Here is a 17164-nt window from a genome sequence, read left to right as displayed (position 1 = left end):
GATCAAGCAGCAAGGAGATTCTTCAAGACAAATCTGCTATCAAGAAGACTCAGATATAATATAAAGTAACTGCAGCTCCTTTACTGTATTTTATTCATACCCACAAGTTACAGGTCCCATCTGCACTCAATAAAAGATTGTAGGAAAGCAAAAACATAAGGAGATGGGAATGATGGTGGCAACCTTAGAGTCAAGTCTGTCTGCCACATTTGCCATCCTCACTTCCTACAGGTGTATCTCGTGAGAATATTCCCCAATAAAACTGCATCCAGCTACCCATGTTAGAATCTTTATCTAGAGAACACTTGAGCTAAGAGGGTGAGTTAGAGACTATTGCTGTAACCTGGACTAGGTGACTGCAGTGTGTGATTGTTAACTTTTGACTAATAAATGTATAATAATTATTAGGGTTTTGAATGATGCATGACATAGTAGCAAAATCAAGACTAAAAACTGCAAGGTATCTTCAAGCAAGGATACACACAACAAAATCATTCACTTCTCGGGTTATAAAACAGATTAAGTATAACTAATAGAATTTAAGCTTGCTACGCTCCAGAGAGAGAAAATAGATCTTAGACCACAATCATTTACACAATCAAAAAGAGATGATTATCACTTTATTAATACAGATTTAACTTTTACAAATCACAGATACAGTCCAAGAATAAAGCTGTTCTATTAGAAACTGATAGTGTGAAAATACATAAGCAATTGTTGGCAGAAAACCAGATCAAATTTCACCTTGTGTATCAACACTCCCCGTTTTATCCATTCCATTTACAAAACTTGATTTTTATTCTTGCTTACTTAGTCAGATACAGCGTGATACAAACAATATTCAGAAAGAATCCACTTTCATTTATGGGTATTATCCACAGGAAAAATATTTTCCTTAAGTTCTTAAATATATGTGTATATGTGTGTATGTGTATATATATTAAATTTTCAGTGACTTGACCTTAGTTATAGAAATGCCTAAATACTAGGACATTTCAAAATCAATAATTACAAGTAATATATGACTACACTTAATAGTCTGTGTTTTCAACAATATTTTAGAATATTCTTAGCCAACAACCTATGATTCCACTGGTTTTCATAAGTATGATTGATTTCCTTTCACTTGTATGCATTAAAATTTTCTTACAAAAGAAGAATGGTGAAACAACCTACATAATCTTCCCAAGATAATTTGTGATACTTAGCAGTTACACAGAAACAAGTGTTGAGTTTCTTGGAAAAGGAAAACCAGCAGCTCTTCAGAGAGGGGTGAGCCGCTCATCCTCTGTCACGAAAGCATCATTAATGTTCCCTCCCTTCATATCCAGGGGGTCGCAAGAGATGCCATTTTCAATTGTGGCTGTGTTTTCACACTTATCTTCGGTGTCATCCTCTTCAGATGACTCTCTATTCTTCCTAAAAGCACATAAAAATGACTGTGAGCAAAGAGGAGAATTCATAGTCTTCTGTATAGACATGAGCAAAGAAAAGGGAAGAGGAACCTTTTAATGATGAAATAATTGATGAAACTGAATATTTTCAAAAATATTTCACAGGTTGTAAAGCACTGATGAGGTGAAAAGATGCAATCAAGATAAGAAGTCAGAGATGATAATATACACCAATCAGAAGAATATATTTAATTTGGTATACTAAATATACATATGATATATATGAAAAATTCTGTGTCCTTTACCAACCACCCTACCCCCATCAAAACTTTTACCTGACTCTCAGGAGGGACTTGTCACAAAATCCAAATTTAAAGATATTTTTTGGAATAGCTAATATTGGCTCAACACAAATTAAGCAATGATGTTCTTAGAATTGGATGAAGAGATGTATGGGTGGATGGTTAGCTATACAGATAAATGGCCCGATCAATGAATAGAGATCAATGGCTGGTTTGTTGGATGATCAATCAATGATTAATGTATAGATTAATGGACTAATGCTATAGACATAACATAGCTGCCAAAGTAGGACCTTGAGTGGGATCTAGTAACTACATGGAAGAAAGGATGGAAGGAAGGAAGGAAGGAAGGAAGGAAGGAAGGAAGGAAGGAAGGAAGGAAGGAAGGAAGGACAGAAAGGTCATGAGAGAGAAAAGAATACTTTGGCAGGGATAATGCCCTAGTAGGAAGGTTTTCTGTAGTAACCTGTGCTTACACATTATCATCCAAAAATACATAACTCTTGCATATTCCCCCATCACTCCTCAGTGGCCTAGGATTGAATAATAATTATCTATAACAATAAATAGTTTGAAGAGTTAACTATTAACCTGAATCCTGTGTATATAAGTATGCAACCCAATATTACAAAAATCCTAATGAATGAAACATTCTGAAATAGGGGGAAATATAATAATAATCTTAGAAATAAGGATGGCCAATATACATTTTCCATTTTCTTCAGTTAAAGAACAGTTTCTGATGGAGTTAGAAGAAATACCACAGAAAGCTGAGACACACAGATCACTGCAGGTAATTCCTGCCCATATTCCTACCCTTAGTCACAGAGTAAAATAGTCTATCAGATATCACAATAGGATGAGGAAGAACTAAAAAAGAAAAGAACAAATGAATAAGTTTCTCCTTAAAATAAGGATTTTTTTCAACTAAAAATATTCCAAGGGAGGTCTCTATAGAAATTTATCAAACCTATATGAGCAGCAAATTAGGTATATATTGTTCTTTCAGTTGTTCAGACTTGGCATTTCCAGGCTTCACAAACTGCTGTGTTAGTTACTTGTGAGCTAGTGGATATGATAAGGGGCTCAAAGTTTATCTAACAGTAACACAGCCCTTTGCCACATTTCATGTGTGTACAGTAATAAACTGATTCACTGCATCTGCATTGCTCTAAGAACAATAAACCTTAACTATAATTTCTGGATCATTCTGATTTGGTGTTCTGCTTAAAACATTTTTTCATTTTCCTGAGAAATAAAACTGAGTTTTAATGACTTCACTTCCTGCAATGACAAATGGTTCATGAGGAAGATGGGGGTAAATGACTAGAGTATATGAAACCGCCTTCTAGGAGCCTTGGAAGTAAATAGGTTCATACATTTAGAAGGGCAAAAAGAGAAGGAAAGGTATCAGGTGGCCCTCAGAGCTAGGTTTGTTTAAGAATGGGACTTGCCTAAGATAAAGTGGCAGCTAAAGCCAGAAAGAACTTTCTATCCCACTCCAAGAAGATCAAGGTCCCAGAATAGCCAAAAAGACAATGACATACAAATATGATTTTAAAACAGGACAAAATCAATTACGGGAGAGTTGGTACTATCCTAACAATCATTACATATAATTTTAGGGAATTATACTGTGACTGGAGTTATTTCAGTGGACATTATAACACTGAGATTCATGGTCTTTAGAATCAAATCCATTTGGATCCGTGTGTACTAGTACCATACCTTTCTAACCACGGACCACAGGCAGTCACTTTCTATCTGCCATGTGATAGTAATAACAAATAAGATCTATTACAGGCATAAACAAAACTAGATGTCTTGTGTAAATCATTTCATCCCCAAATGTTACTCATACTTTATTATTATGCCTGATTTTCAAACAGAGAGGCTCAGTCTCAAATATGTTGCCTGACTTTTCTTTCAAAATGGAATAAGAAGTGAAAGGAGTTGATCTAGAATATTTTACCCTCAGGCATCACTCAAAATACATATTAAGTATGTACGTTTAAGAACAGTAAAGAAAAACAATTATAAGTTATATTTCTGATTTCATTTACACTTCTATTTTAAAGATTGCATTTAATTAAGATTTTAAATTAATATTTCTTAAGAATGTGACACCTCAGTACAGTAAATGTGGGCTGAGTGTTAAAAACAGAAGTTGTAGAACTCCAAATATATTTCTGTTTACTTATGGGAATACAAATACAACCAGAAATAAAGCAAATAGATTTACTTATGACTCTGCTCAATTTTGAATATTAGCTAGGATGTTATGCCTTAAGTCTTTGACATGATTTTGTACCAATCTTGTAGGTAAAGGACCTTGTAGGTAAAGATCATTCCATTATATCTCTTCCAAGATTTGTACTATAATTCCTATAACAAAATACATGAATTGTAAGGAAATTAGTTATTTTCAACCTCTCTAGGTCTTGAGTGATGACTTAAGATCATCTTTAAGGTAACTTTCTAAGACCCTAACATTATTAACATTATAACAGTCTACTAAACACTGTATTCATAAAACAATTCTACTATGTATTGTTTTATTCTACTATGAAAACAATTCTAAGTCTGATATTGTACTATATCTGTGAATCTCCTTTCATAGCATTTTTAAGTCCCAGGTTATATTTAATCATCCTTTGTAGATACGTTTTGATAGTGACGCTAGTAACTTACACTAACAAAGCACTTTACCGTGTATAAATTACTTGTGTGTATTCTGTAGTTTTCTCCTTCTCATCACTAAAACTATTTAAGAAAATATTGTTATCCTCATTTTCCATACATGTAACTTGCTCAAGGACACTCACTAATAAATGCCAGCAGCAGACCACCAGACCAAGAGGATTGGTCAAGTACTCTATCTACTAAAACACACATTATCAAGGTCATCATCATTGCCATTATCGCATAACCAGCACCATTTTAGCCATCATCATCAGTATCCACCATCACTATCATCATCATGACTACCATCAACCATCAACACTAGCATACTAGTCCTGACCAGAGAACTGAAACTTCTGTGCTGAGGCCAGACAAATATGGAATACACATCATCGTGGAGTATGTTCAGTTGACCTGAGTTGCCATCCACCTATCCAGTTCTCTAACTACTGCCTCAAGTTTTTTTTTTTTTTTTTTTTTTTTTTTTTTTTTTTTTTTTCTTTTTGGGTCACACACACCCAGCAATGCTCAGGGCTTACTCCTGGCTCATGCACTCAGGAATTTCTCCTGGCGGTGCTCGGGGGACCATATAGGATGCTGGGAATCAAACCCGTGTCGGCCATGTTGACTGCGTGCAAGGCAAACGCTCTACCCATTGTGCTATCGCTCTAGCCCCTCAAAGTTTTTTAAAAAAGATTTTTCCAGCAATTTTCTTTCAACACATCTCTCATTTTCACAAAATGCTATTCTCAACAAACGTGGTAATAGATAAGCAACCTCATCAGATTATTTCACAAGAAGGTAGTAGTTACTTCAGTAGTGGTGTGCTAAAGCTAGCCTCTACAGGCTTGCAAGAGCTTACTTAAATATTCAAAAATTCCTATACTTAATATAAAACCAGAAAATGCTATAAATAAAACTTTAGAACTGACTAGCTCAATGTTACAATAACCAATAAACTTCATATGATTATTTACCTTTTTAAATAGGTTGTATTAATAAAATTCCAAGCAATGAGCCCTTGAACTGGATAGTTTTATATAATATAGTAATGATATAGCACTGTCCTCTGTTGTTCATTGATTTGCTCAAGTGGGCACCAGTAACGTCTCCATTGTGAGACTTGTTGTTACTGTTTTGGGCATATCAAATACATCACGGGTAGCTTGCCAGGCTATGTGTTTATCAAATCCTGCGGGCGGAATACTCTCGGTAGCTTGCTGAGCTCTCCGAAAGGGGTGGAGGAATCGAACCCGTGTCAGCCGTGTGCAAGGCAACCACCCTACCCGCTATACTGTTGCTCCAGCATATGATGATATATGTATATAAAAGATATCCTTTCCCAACAGTACCTAAGTGCAGGAATAGGTTAAACTGATCTTGGGTATTATTTACCTTTTATTTGAAGCATACCATACCTAGGTACTTTATATACATGCATCTCATCTGATCCTCATGGAAACAGAGGATATATAATCTATAATCTATTATAGATGGGAAAGCAGATCCATGAAAATTAGATTGACCAAGTTTATCCAGCTAAAAGGTACAGCTAGCATTTGAGTTTACCTAGTTTGGGCTCCAGGTGATGTCTGGAGGACCATGCAACACCAGAGATAAAACCTAGGGCTCCTGCATGCAAAATATTTGCTCTAGTCAATTGAAATATTTCCCTGGTCCCTTAACATTAAGTTTTAATTGCATACTTAAACAGCATTGCCATTCTGCTTCTATTTTAATAGAAGTAGTATGGTGATCGCTTCTAGGCTTCTAACTTTAATATTTTGTACCATACACGCTATGTTCATTATTATCTAATGTATGGATTAGATTGTCAAATATTTCTTTGACTATTATTCTCAAGTCTAAAGGGATTTTAGAGCAACTCCTATCTTGTCTAGAATTAGAAAGGGCCTTCACCACAATAAAGTGCTCTGTGCACCTCAGACCACACTCTTTCCTCACCTTTAAAATAGCACTTTGCTAAACAAAACCCTTCCCAGATTGCATCAAACTTAAAACACAACAAATCTATTTATCTTCAGAGAATTGTCATAATTTTCCTGACAATATTTGCTAATTATACTCTCCAAGCTTACACAAGAGATCAGCCAATCTGTTTTCCTAATTTGAACATGAAATGAATTTGTGAATTCAAGGTTGTGACAACCTCACTTCTCCTAGGCAACAGATTATGATGCCACACACCCAATTACTGTATTACTTTAGAACTTGCTCAGAAGGAAAGAGCTAGCTGATCCCAGCACAAATTGGAAGACCATCAAATGGCAGGATAATAAAATAATCGTAACAGCTAACAGTTATCGAGTACTCTCCGTATGCCAGGCACCACTCTAAGCAGACTACTGTATTAACCCTTTCTATCCCAATGAGTTCATTGTTTTTTTTTCAGTCAATCACTTGATCAACCATATTCTCCCAAGTTTGGTTTCCCTGGTGATTCATTCCTATGCTTCCTAATATCTATGAGATCAGAATCTAGAAGTCAAATACTTTGGATATACGCATCTTGCTCAGAGTCCATTTTCTAGATTCAGTCACTGTATCATATTAATGAGAAAATAAATAGAATCACAGCATTTTAAGATCAACACAAAACTTTAAAATACTGAATCTAGGGGCCTGAGCAATAGTACAGTGGGTAGGGGGTAGGGTGTTTGCCTTGCATGCAGCCGACCTGGGTTCAATCCCCGGCACCCCATATGGTCCCCGAGCACCGCCAGTAGTAATTCCTGAGTGCAGAGTCAGGAGTAACCCCTGAGCATTACTGGGTATGACCCAAAAAAGAAAAAAAATCGAATCTAGCCATTTCAAATATTATAAGATCACATTCCTTAATAGTTTTAACAAAGTAACTTGTACCAAGTCTCTTTGCATTACATGTCATCTGATGAATGCACCAATGAAATACATCAAGAAAAACAAGCAAGTACACGGTTTAATTTGGGACTAGACATAAATCACATTCAGTTTATGGAATTTCACCTTCCATTTGTGAAAAAAATGATAAAGCTTGGTATTTAAAATGATTACTTTCTGGGGACAGGAGCTAGCTCAGTGGAGATTGCCTGCCTGCATTGCAGGTATAAACTTGCAAGTTCCATTCCCAACATTGCCTCATACACCAATCCTGGTGCAATTCTGGTGCCACTGGTGTTTGTTATCCCCAATCCCACACTGAAATGTACAATCTCCAGTGCACAACTACCAAGTGTGTGTGAGCACAGTAAAAGTGTGTGTCCCCAGTGGGCACCACAAATAAATATGTGAGCCACACAACAAAATGTGGGACCCCAGTGAGCACCACAATCAAAAGTGTACAACCCACATCATTGTAACAACAAAGAAGAAAAGTATTTAAATAACATTAAATATTTAATTTACATATTGAAAACAAAGTTATTACTTCATGTACAGGATAAAACACAGTGTAAATAGGTAAACCTCAAGAGCAGATTTCAGTTGAATGCAAACACATCCATTTGTGCTTTTGAAAACCAATGCATGTTCCCAAGATTCCCACTACTAGAATTACTCTTCCTTAGTATCAAAAAGAAAGGTTTGGAGACATCAAAGTGGCTAATGAAGAGTCAAGGATTTTCTCAATTTTCCCTCTGGATGAAAGGATTTAAAAACAAAATCATTTTCTCCTTTCATCAAGCTGAAAAGTCCTGTCTCCTCTTCTGCCCTTGGGAACCTTCCCACTGCCATGAAATTTTCTCTCATGATAATAGCAGTAATTTAGACACTGACGCCTGCAGGTGTTTTCAGAATCTAGGTAAGTGAACACAGGAGTGAGAATTCATATATGGCAGGCTCTGAAATTAACAGAATTATAAAACTTGGATATTTGTTTAAATGCATCTCCTTCAAAGTCTAACAGGATCTGTGGGAAGTCAAGGATTTTAAACAAATATTTCAGGCGAGTGATGCCGAAGAGCTGGTTCAAAGGCCACTTCAAGGAACAGTTGTGTATGATATTACAGGCAATAAAAATGAGTGAGTATACATAAAACAGCATGAACATATATAGGAGAAGATTGCAGTACAGGGCCAAGAAAATGCAGGCTCAGGTAGGAGACATTTGAAGAACTGTGAAATTACTGCTATTTAGAGTTGAATGACTACAAAATATTAACTACTTACTCAAAAAAATGCTTACCTCTGTACGTTCAGCTTAAAAAATCCTAACACGGGTATTAAATTAAATTCTGGATATAAAACATTTAGATGATATAGAATACAGATATAGCAACAGAAGAACCACAGTTAAACAAGGGACGCTGGAATCCAAAGGGCACCTAGAAAACTAGTATTTTGAAAATCACCCAGTTTTTTGGTAAAAGTTTTAGATTTTCTTCAGCTAGGGAGAAATTTAGAATACCTTTCTAAGTCATGAGGAAATTGGATAATGTTCTTTAATTCAGTTGCTTTAAATATCTTACCTTCTGCGTTGCTGGATTCCTAATATAACCAATAGCACAATGGCAATTGTAACGATGCAAAATACCACACCAAATACAATAATCCAGACAGGCACAGATGGCTCAACAGGTGGTGCAAGAGTGGAAGGAATTTTTAAAAATTCCAGAGTCTGGTCATTCAAAAGGAAGGCATTGTTGATCCGGTTCCTATTCAGGCTAAAATATAATGATAATAAAAAACAATACAAAAAAACATTAAAAACAGAAGGTGCAACCCTATCCTCCCATGATTAAAAGGCCCTCCCGTTGATCGTCGATTTGCTCGAGCGGGCCCAGTAACGTCTCCATTGGAGACTTTGTTGTTACTGTGTTTGGCATATCGAATACTCTCGGTAGCTTGCCGGGCTCTCCGAGAGGGGCGGAGGAATCGAACTCGGGTTGGCCATGTTGGCCGCTTGTAAGGCGAACGCCCTACCGCTGTGCTATCCTCCCATGATTATAATGATTATTTATTTATTTATTTATTTATTGCTTTTTTTGGGTCACACCCGGCGATGTACAGGAGTTACACCTGGTTCATGCACTCAGGAATTACTCTTGGTGGTGCTCAGGGGACCATATGGGATGCTGGGAATCAAACCTAGGTCATCTGCATGCAAGGCAAATGCCCTACCCGCTGTGCTATTGCCCCAGCCCCTATAGTGATTTTTAAAGAGCTCCTCCTCCTAGCAAGAAACTTCAGGTTGATTGGAAAGTTTGAAGAGGGCAATCATATTGTGGTTTTCTTTTGGGAAAATGCAGCGTTGGCTGCCAGAGAGATGACTGCCAATCAATGCATTACTCTGTTGTTGCTGGGGACACAGAGTAAAATTTAAAAAAATACCAAGGACCTTCCAGTCTTTAAGGAGGGCAGATCAGTATTCCACGATCACAGAATGAATGAACATGCCAAATGTTCCATGAAAGAATCTGGGTAGAATGGCAATAATATGTCGGGGCTGTTTTCCTAAGAAAAAACTCTTTAGATTTTTTTGGATGATAAGCAGTTTTTTAGACCAAGGTGTATAGTAAGCACAGGAATGGAGATGTAGTATGGAATAGTATGATCTGTTCTGAGATCTATAAAATATTCTATATGATCAAATTAAGCTTGATGGTGGTAGTAGGGAGGATTTAGTAGCAAAGTTATGTTTGACTGAAATCAAAGAAGTGAATTTCTTTTTTTAATTGAATCGCCTTGAGAAACAGTTACAAAGCTTTCGTGTTTGAGTTTCAGTCATACAATGATCAAACACCCATTCCTCCACTAATGTACATTTTCCACCACCAATGTTCCCAGTATCCCCCTCCCTTTCCAATCCTCCCCTTGCCTCTATGGCAGACAATTTTACCCATACTCTCTCTCTCTTTACTTTTGAGTCTTATGGTTTGTAATATAGATACTGAGAGGCTATCACAATTTGTCCTTTGAGCACACATCTCCCATCCTGAATGATTCCTCCAACCATCACTGACTTAGTGATCCCTTCTCTATTCCAGATGCCTTTTCCCCCAGCTCATGAGGCCGGCTTCCAACTATGAAGCAATATTCCTGGCCCTTGTGTCTACTGTCCTTGGGTGTTAGTCTCATATTATGTTATTTTATATTCCACAAATGAGTGCAGTCATTCTGTCTGTCCTTCTCTTTCTAACTCATTTCACTTTGCAAGATACTCTTCATGACCATCCACTTATAAGTAAAATTCATGACTTCATCTTTCCTAACAGCTGCATAGTATTCCATTCTAATGGAATTCTAATTCTAATTCCCTTCTAATTGGAATTTTTTAATGAGGTGAGGAAATCCTGTGGAGAAATCAGATAGACTTTATTAATACATATGTGGCTTTTGTTTGTCTGCTTGGGGGTCACACCCAGCTGTGTTCAGAGCTTACTCCTGGCTCTGGGATCAATCCTGGCTCTGTGCTCAGGATCACTCATGGTGGGGCTCAGGAGACCATATGGGGTGCCGGGATTGAACCCAGGTCAGCCACAAAAAAGGCAAGCACCTTACCCACTGTAAACTATCACCAGACCCAGACATTTTGTTGCTGCTGTGTTTTTGTTGTTTGGGCCACACCCAGCTTGGGGCTTCCACCTGGCTCTGCACTCAGGGATTACTGCTGGGGATGCTCAGGGGACAGATGGCCTTTATTGAAAGCACAGTAGGCAAAGAGGCTTCATCTGCCTATAGAGTAGCACCGGAAAACAGAACTAATCATAACATGAGCCTCCTGGGTGACTTTTCATTTTTAGGAGCTGCACTAAAAAAAGTTAAAAGAAACAAATGAAACAGGTTTGAAAATGTATTATTTTGCCGAGTAATCCAAGAGGAAAAAATTTCTACATGAAATCAATATTGAGTTGGTTCATTTTTATTTTGTATTGAGTCTTTGAAATACAGCATGTACTTTACACTCGGAAAATAAATGGTTTGGGACTACCATATTTCAAGAGCTTTTCTAAAGTCACATGTGACTGGTAGATTTGTATTGGACAGCACAGACATATAGTCTTATGGCAACAGATCGAGAAGCTGAGAAGACCAGCACCCAGTTATTAGAAAAGATCTCTAGAAAATAAATATCAACGCTGAAGAATGATTATTTATAAATGCCCAACCACACAGACTTTCAGTCTTGAAATTCTTATGACTTAACTTCTATCTGCTGCCCCCTTTCTTTTCACTCTATCCTTACCTCTTGGTATTGATTCTTTCATTGCAACTATTTGTAATTGTACAATTATTTTCTTTATCCTGTTGAGTCCACCCATTAATTCCCTGACATAAATTCTCATTATCTTGGTCATCCTCATCCCTAAGTATTTTCTCCTATTAAGAACTTTGAAATAGATATTTTGTGGTGAACATACTCATCTACATCCTCGACCTTCACCCCAAAGACTCTTCTCAACAGTTGTTGCTTCAGCAAGAGAAATGGATGATTATTCACACAAAAACCTTTGGCATTTGATCATATACTCATTATCTTAAATGTTAATAATTTACAGAGAGCAAATGAGTTTTCAGCAGATATTGCTCTTGGGTAAAGAGAATAACATGTATTTCAGGAACTTGTAAATCCTTTGTTTCATTTTTAATTGAACTTGCTCTTCCAATATGCCTTTGCCCAACATCAATCATGTGTTGGGTTTAAAGTTGTGACACACATGAAGTGCACACTCATCGAAACAGAAACAATTTGCATCTTCTGTGTCTTTGATGTAAACAGTCCATTTTGCTTCTAAAAGTTTGTTATGATCACAATAAAATAAACTGACAAAAAAACTTTGTAAAGCTTTAAGTGGAAAAAATATTACTGATAGTCCAGAAAGTACACCATTTTGGACAATTGTCAACTTATATGGTCTCTGAGTTATTTTACAGATCTGTAGGCTGTAGAAAACATAATATAAATGATTCCTGTATATAAAAAAATAAGTGAATTATGCTTGACGGAACACAATTGAGTATCACCCAGGGGGTATTTTTTCATAAATGAATATCATCATTCCTTTTGTTTTATTTTTGGAGGTCACACCTGGAAGTTCTTGAAGCTACTCTCTCTTCAGTGCTTGGAGATCCATGTAGTGCTTGGGACTAAATATGGACCTCCTACATGTAAAGCATGTGCCCCGTCCCTTTGAGTCGTCTTTCTGGCCCAAATTCCTCAATTCTTATATATGCATGGTTCCTTTAAATCTCCTGTACAGGAGTTAGACTCTTACTGGTTACCTCAATAATTTAAAATTAAATATTTTATAACATTTATTGTTAATGTTAAAATAGAGTAATGCCTTTAAAATAGAGTAATATCTTTTAAAGATTTAAAACTATAGATTGGGATTGGATGTTTTTTTCTTGTAGGGCAATGAAATAAACAGAAACTTTCTCAAAGAAAACATTTGAATGGCCAAAATGCACATAAAAAGAGGCTCTTCATCACTAATCATCAGGGAGATGCAGATCAAAACAACAATGAGACATCATCTCACACCACAGAGACTGGCACTCATCCAAAAGAACAAAAGCAACCGGTGTTGGTGTGGATGTGCGAAGAAAGGATTCACCTTCATTGTTGGTGGGTATGCCAGGCTTTTTTTTTTGGAAAACAATATGACGTTTCTAAAAAAAAAACTGGAAATTGAGCTCCTATTTGGCCCAATAATATCACTTCTGGGAATATACCAGGGTGGGGGGGGGGGGGGAACACACAGCAGAAACACTATCTGTGTTCACTGCAGCACTATTCACCATGGTCAGAATCTGAAAACAACCTGAGTACCCAAGAACAGACAAATGGATAAAGAAACTCGCACATCTGTGCAATGGAATACTACGCGGCTGTTAGGAAAACATGAAGTCATGAAATCTGCCTAAAACTGGATGGAAATGGAGCATATCATGCTGAGTGAAATGAATCAGGAGAAGAGGGACATAAAATATAGAAAGTTATAGATATGACTGCATTCATTTGTGGAATATAAAAATATATAGTAGAAGAAGAATATCCATGGCCAGGGAAAACAGGGGTTAGGAGGACTGGTCAATAGTTGGAACTAACCACAAGTTGTGTGGGGGGCTGAGGGTAGGTAAGATATAGAAGAGACCAGTATTACAGTAATAGCTGGGAATCATCACTCTCGACAAGGTCTGAGGATTAAAAGTAGGTAAAGGGATTTTCTTGATAACCTTTTAGTATCAATATTGCAAACCACAATGTACAAAAGAGGAGAGCAAGTGAGCGAGCAAGCAAATGTGCAAGCAAAAGAGAGAAAGAAAGAGAGAAGAAAAGTGACTGCCATAGAGGCAGGCAGGTGGTCGTTGGGGGTGAGGGCTGACGGTAGGGAAACTGGGGATACTAGTGCTCGGAAATGTACACTGGTGGAGAGGTGGTTGTTAGAAAACTATATAACTGAAATCCAATCATAAATAGCTTGTAAGGATCTTTCTCAGTGATTCAATAAAATAGGTTAAAAATAACTATAGATTGACTAAAGACGGTAAGTCCTTAGAAGCCCAAGAAATTGGAATACTTTTTTCAGTCTTTAAATAAATGTAAAAGGTATGACTTTACTCTCAAATACTTTACTTTTTAATTTTTTTTTTACTTTTTGAGTCACTCCTGGGGTGCTCAGGGTTACTCCTGGATCTGCACTCAGGAATCATTCCTGGCAGTGCTCAAGGGATAGAACCTGGGTCAGCCTCACTCGAGGTAAACACCCTCCCTGCTGTACTATCTCTCCAGCCCCAATACTTTATGTTTATTAACTCAATTAATCTTCTCAACAACTCAGAAAGGAGTAGCATGATTATTCCTATTTTTACAGGTGGTAAAAGTAACAGAAAAGAAGTTCATTTTTCGTCTCTTGAAATAGCATGAGGCAATAGAATTAAAACCCAAAGCCTCTTACTCCGGAATTCATGTGCTGAATGGTCATACAATAGTGTCATGATGGGTATCTTGAAGATCACAGTAAACACACTTGGCAAAACTTAAATCCATATTTTTCAAATATAGCACAATTGACATTTGGAATACTTCAGTTCTTTGTTCTGAGGTGCTGTTCTGTGCTGTGTAGGATCCCCAACTTCTGCCTACTCAATATTGATGACAAACCTCCGCTTAGTTGTGACAATAAAAATGTCCCCAAATATTAGCAAATGTCTCTTTGGGGGCAAAATTGCACCTGGATTGTAAATCACCGATCTTCACTAATCTCCAATGCAAACTAACAAAATAACTTCTTGAACATCTTAAGTGAATTACTGTCAAGTGGAAATAGAATTCTTCAAAATCTTTTGAAACACTTTAATTGATCAACAAGTGATTTACTAGCAGAAGTAATATTTAGCATTTACCTTATGGCTTTCTGTACTTCAACAGCAGGAAGAGTGTGATTTTCCATAGGGTCTTTAACCACAAACCAGAATGACACCCGCTGGGTTACATTGCACAAAAGGACCTGGGAAATACTGCAGATGATGACAAGGAAAAAATACATTATAAGAAAACATCAAATGGCATTAGACTTCAGTGTTATTATCATCTTAAGAGGGACAATGTAAAGATGTGGTATATATGCAAAATGGAATACTATTTGCCTATAATAAAGATTAAATTCTCCCATTTGCAACAACATGGATAGACCTAGCGAGGATTATGCAAAGTGAAATAAGACAGAGAAAGGCAACACACTGTGTGCTCTTACTAATTTTTGGTTCTCAGGGAAAACAAACAGATGAACTAAATAAAGTAATAATAAATTTTTGAACTATATAAAACCAATTACTTGAAGGGAAGGGGGAAGGAGAGAATAAATAGGGATGAAGAGGTCACACGTGTTTATTTTCAATAATGTACACCTGAAACTTACAAAGTGTTACAGTGCATTGTTATTGCAAATTAATAAATCAGAATTTTAGCTACATGTGAGAAATTATTGTGGGTCATTTCTTAAGTAAGAAATCTACCAAAATGACTCAATGAGACAATGGAGTACATTAGGACCTCTTCTGCTCTGACCTATTAGCTGAGACCACACTGCTTGTTCTCTCTGTGAACCACAAAATTCTGTTCTCCTTTATCAAGCACTTTAATGTGTTTCTTACTCAGCCTTACACCTCTCAGATCCATACAAGTCTTTTGTGCACTCTTGATCCAATTGTTGTTATTAGCCAGCACCTACAATTTTGGGGTACCAGTGCGGTAACAAACCTCCAAATAAAATATCATGCTAAATTTATCAGTAGTCTTTTGATACTCGTTGCAGTCAAGAAATGTGTCTCATTCAACTCTTTATACTTAGATTGCCAATAGAATGACAAGGAAGAAATGGTATAGTGCTCTGCAGTAAACACAATATAGCACTGTAGCACCATAGCACTGTTGTCCTGTTGTTCATCAATTTGCTCGAGCGGGCACCAGTAACGTCTCCATTGTGAGACTTGTTATTTTTTTATTTAATTTTTATTAGTGAAACACCATGAGGTACAGTTGTAGACTTACAAATTTTTGTGCTTGGGTTTCAGTTATACAATGATTGTGTACCCATCCCTCCACCAGTGCCCATTCTTCACCACCACTAATCCCAGTATCCCTCCCACCCACCCCCATCCCCCCCATCCTACCCTGCCTCTGTGGAAGGGCATTTCCTTTTGTTCTCTCTCTCCATTTGGATGCTGTGGTTTTCAAAAGAGGAACTGAGTGGCAATCATGTTCGGTCTATAGTCTACTTTCAGCATGCATCTCCCATCCTGGGAGGATCCTCCCAACACCCTTTATTTGGTGCTCCCTTCTCTATCTGAGCTGCCTTTTCCCCTCGCATGTGCGGCTGGCCTCCACGCCATGGAGTGAACCTCCTGGTACTTATCTCAGCTATTCTTGGGTGTTAGTCTCCTATTTTGTTACTTTATGTTCCCCAGATGAATGCAATCTTTCTATGTCTGTCCTTCTCTTTCTGACTCATTTCACTTAGCATACTTTCCATGTAGTACCACTAGTATGTAAATTTCATGACTTGGTCTTTTCTAACAGCTACATAGTACTCTATTGTATAGATGTACCAACGTTTCTTTAACCAGTCATCTGTTCTCAGGCATTCAGGTTTTGTCCAGATTCTGGCTATTGTAAACAGTGCTGCAATGAGTTGTTACTGCTTTTGGCATATCGAACACACCACGGGGAGCTTGCCAGGCTCTGCCATGCGAAACACAATATAACTATTAATAAAGGAACACTGGAAATTATAGGAGACTATGAAATAAACATTGGTGGTGCTAAAACACACAGAGTGAAGGCCTTTCACTATTTCCATAAGAACAAAACTGACAAAAGTTATATAATAATAATTCTTAAAAACTTGAAAACACATCCCCTTTGCCTAACAAAATGAATGCATTATGCATTTCTGTACACAGGACACAGACCTTTGTTTTGACAATAGAGAAAGAGAACTCCTTCAGACCATTATCTGTCATTCTTCAGGACTAGTGAAATCTTCTACTTTTCCCCTTTAAATGTCGAGTTCTAAGGCCCTGCACATAGAACTCTGTGCCTGAAATCACAGAGGGCCATAGCATTCTCTGTTCCCTTGTTGCCAGGGAGCTAGGGACTCAGAGGACTTTTGGGTCTCCCATCCTCTGGCCTGCTGCATTGGGGACCCCTGCCAGGAGAGCTAAGACTTGCATGCTGCACCTGGGCCAACAAGCTGTCTTGGCCACCCACCGTCACCTGTCACTGTAACCATTTCTGCAACACCTGGGAGTGTGCACAGCAGACTGCGATCATGGGCAGCTATC

At 37.4% G+C, this 17164-nt stretch overlaps 1 protein-coding gene across 1 annotated transcript in view; it reads right to left on the bottom strand.

Moving 5' to 3' along the window:
• Nucleotides 1-605: 605 nt before the first annotated feature.
• Nucleotides 606-17164, bottom strand: part of CLTRN (collectrin, amino acid transport regulator) — a 34718-nt gene continuing 18159 nt past the window's right edge. The window contains exons 4-6 of the mRNA XM_056131304.1: nucleotides 14726-14839; nucleotides 8845-9039; nucleotides 606-1419 (exon numbers count right to left, since the gene is read on the bottom strand). Of these exons, the coding sequence (XP_055987279.1) occupies nucleotides 1263-1419; nucleotides 8845-9039; nucleotides 14726-14839 (466 nt within the window). The 3' untranslated portion in view covers nucleotides 606-1262. The remainder of the gene's footprint in view (nucleotides 1420-8844; nucleotides 9040-14725; nucleotides 14840-17164) is intronic.

Source organism: Sorex fumeus, unplaced genomic scaffold, assembly GCF_029834395.1.
Source record: "Sorex fumeus unplaced genomic scaffold, SorFum_2.1 ptg000086l, whole genome shotgun sequence".
In the NCBI taxonomy this organism is placed as follows: Eukaryota; Metazoa; Chordata; class Mammalia; order Eulipotyphla; family Soricidae; genus Sorex; species Sorex fumeus.
Note: the sequence above shows the minus strand (reverse complement) of the source record. Positions and strands in the feature narration are given on the sequence as shown.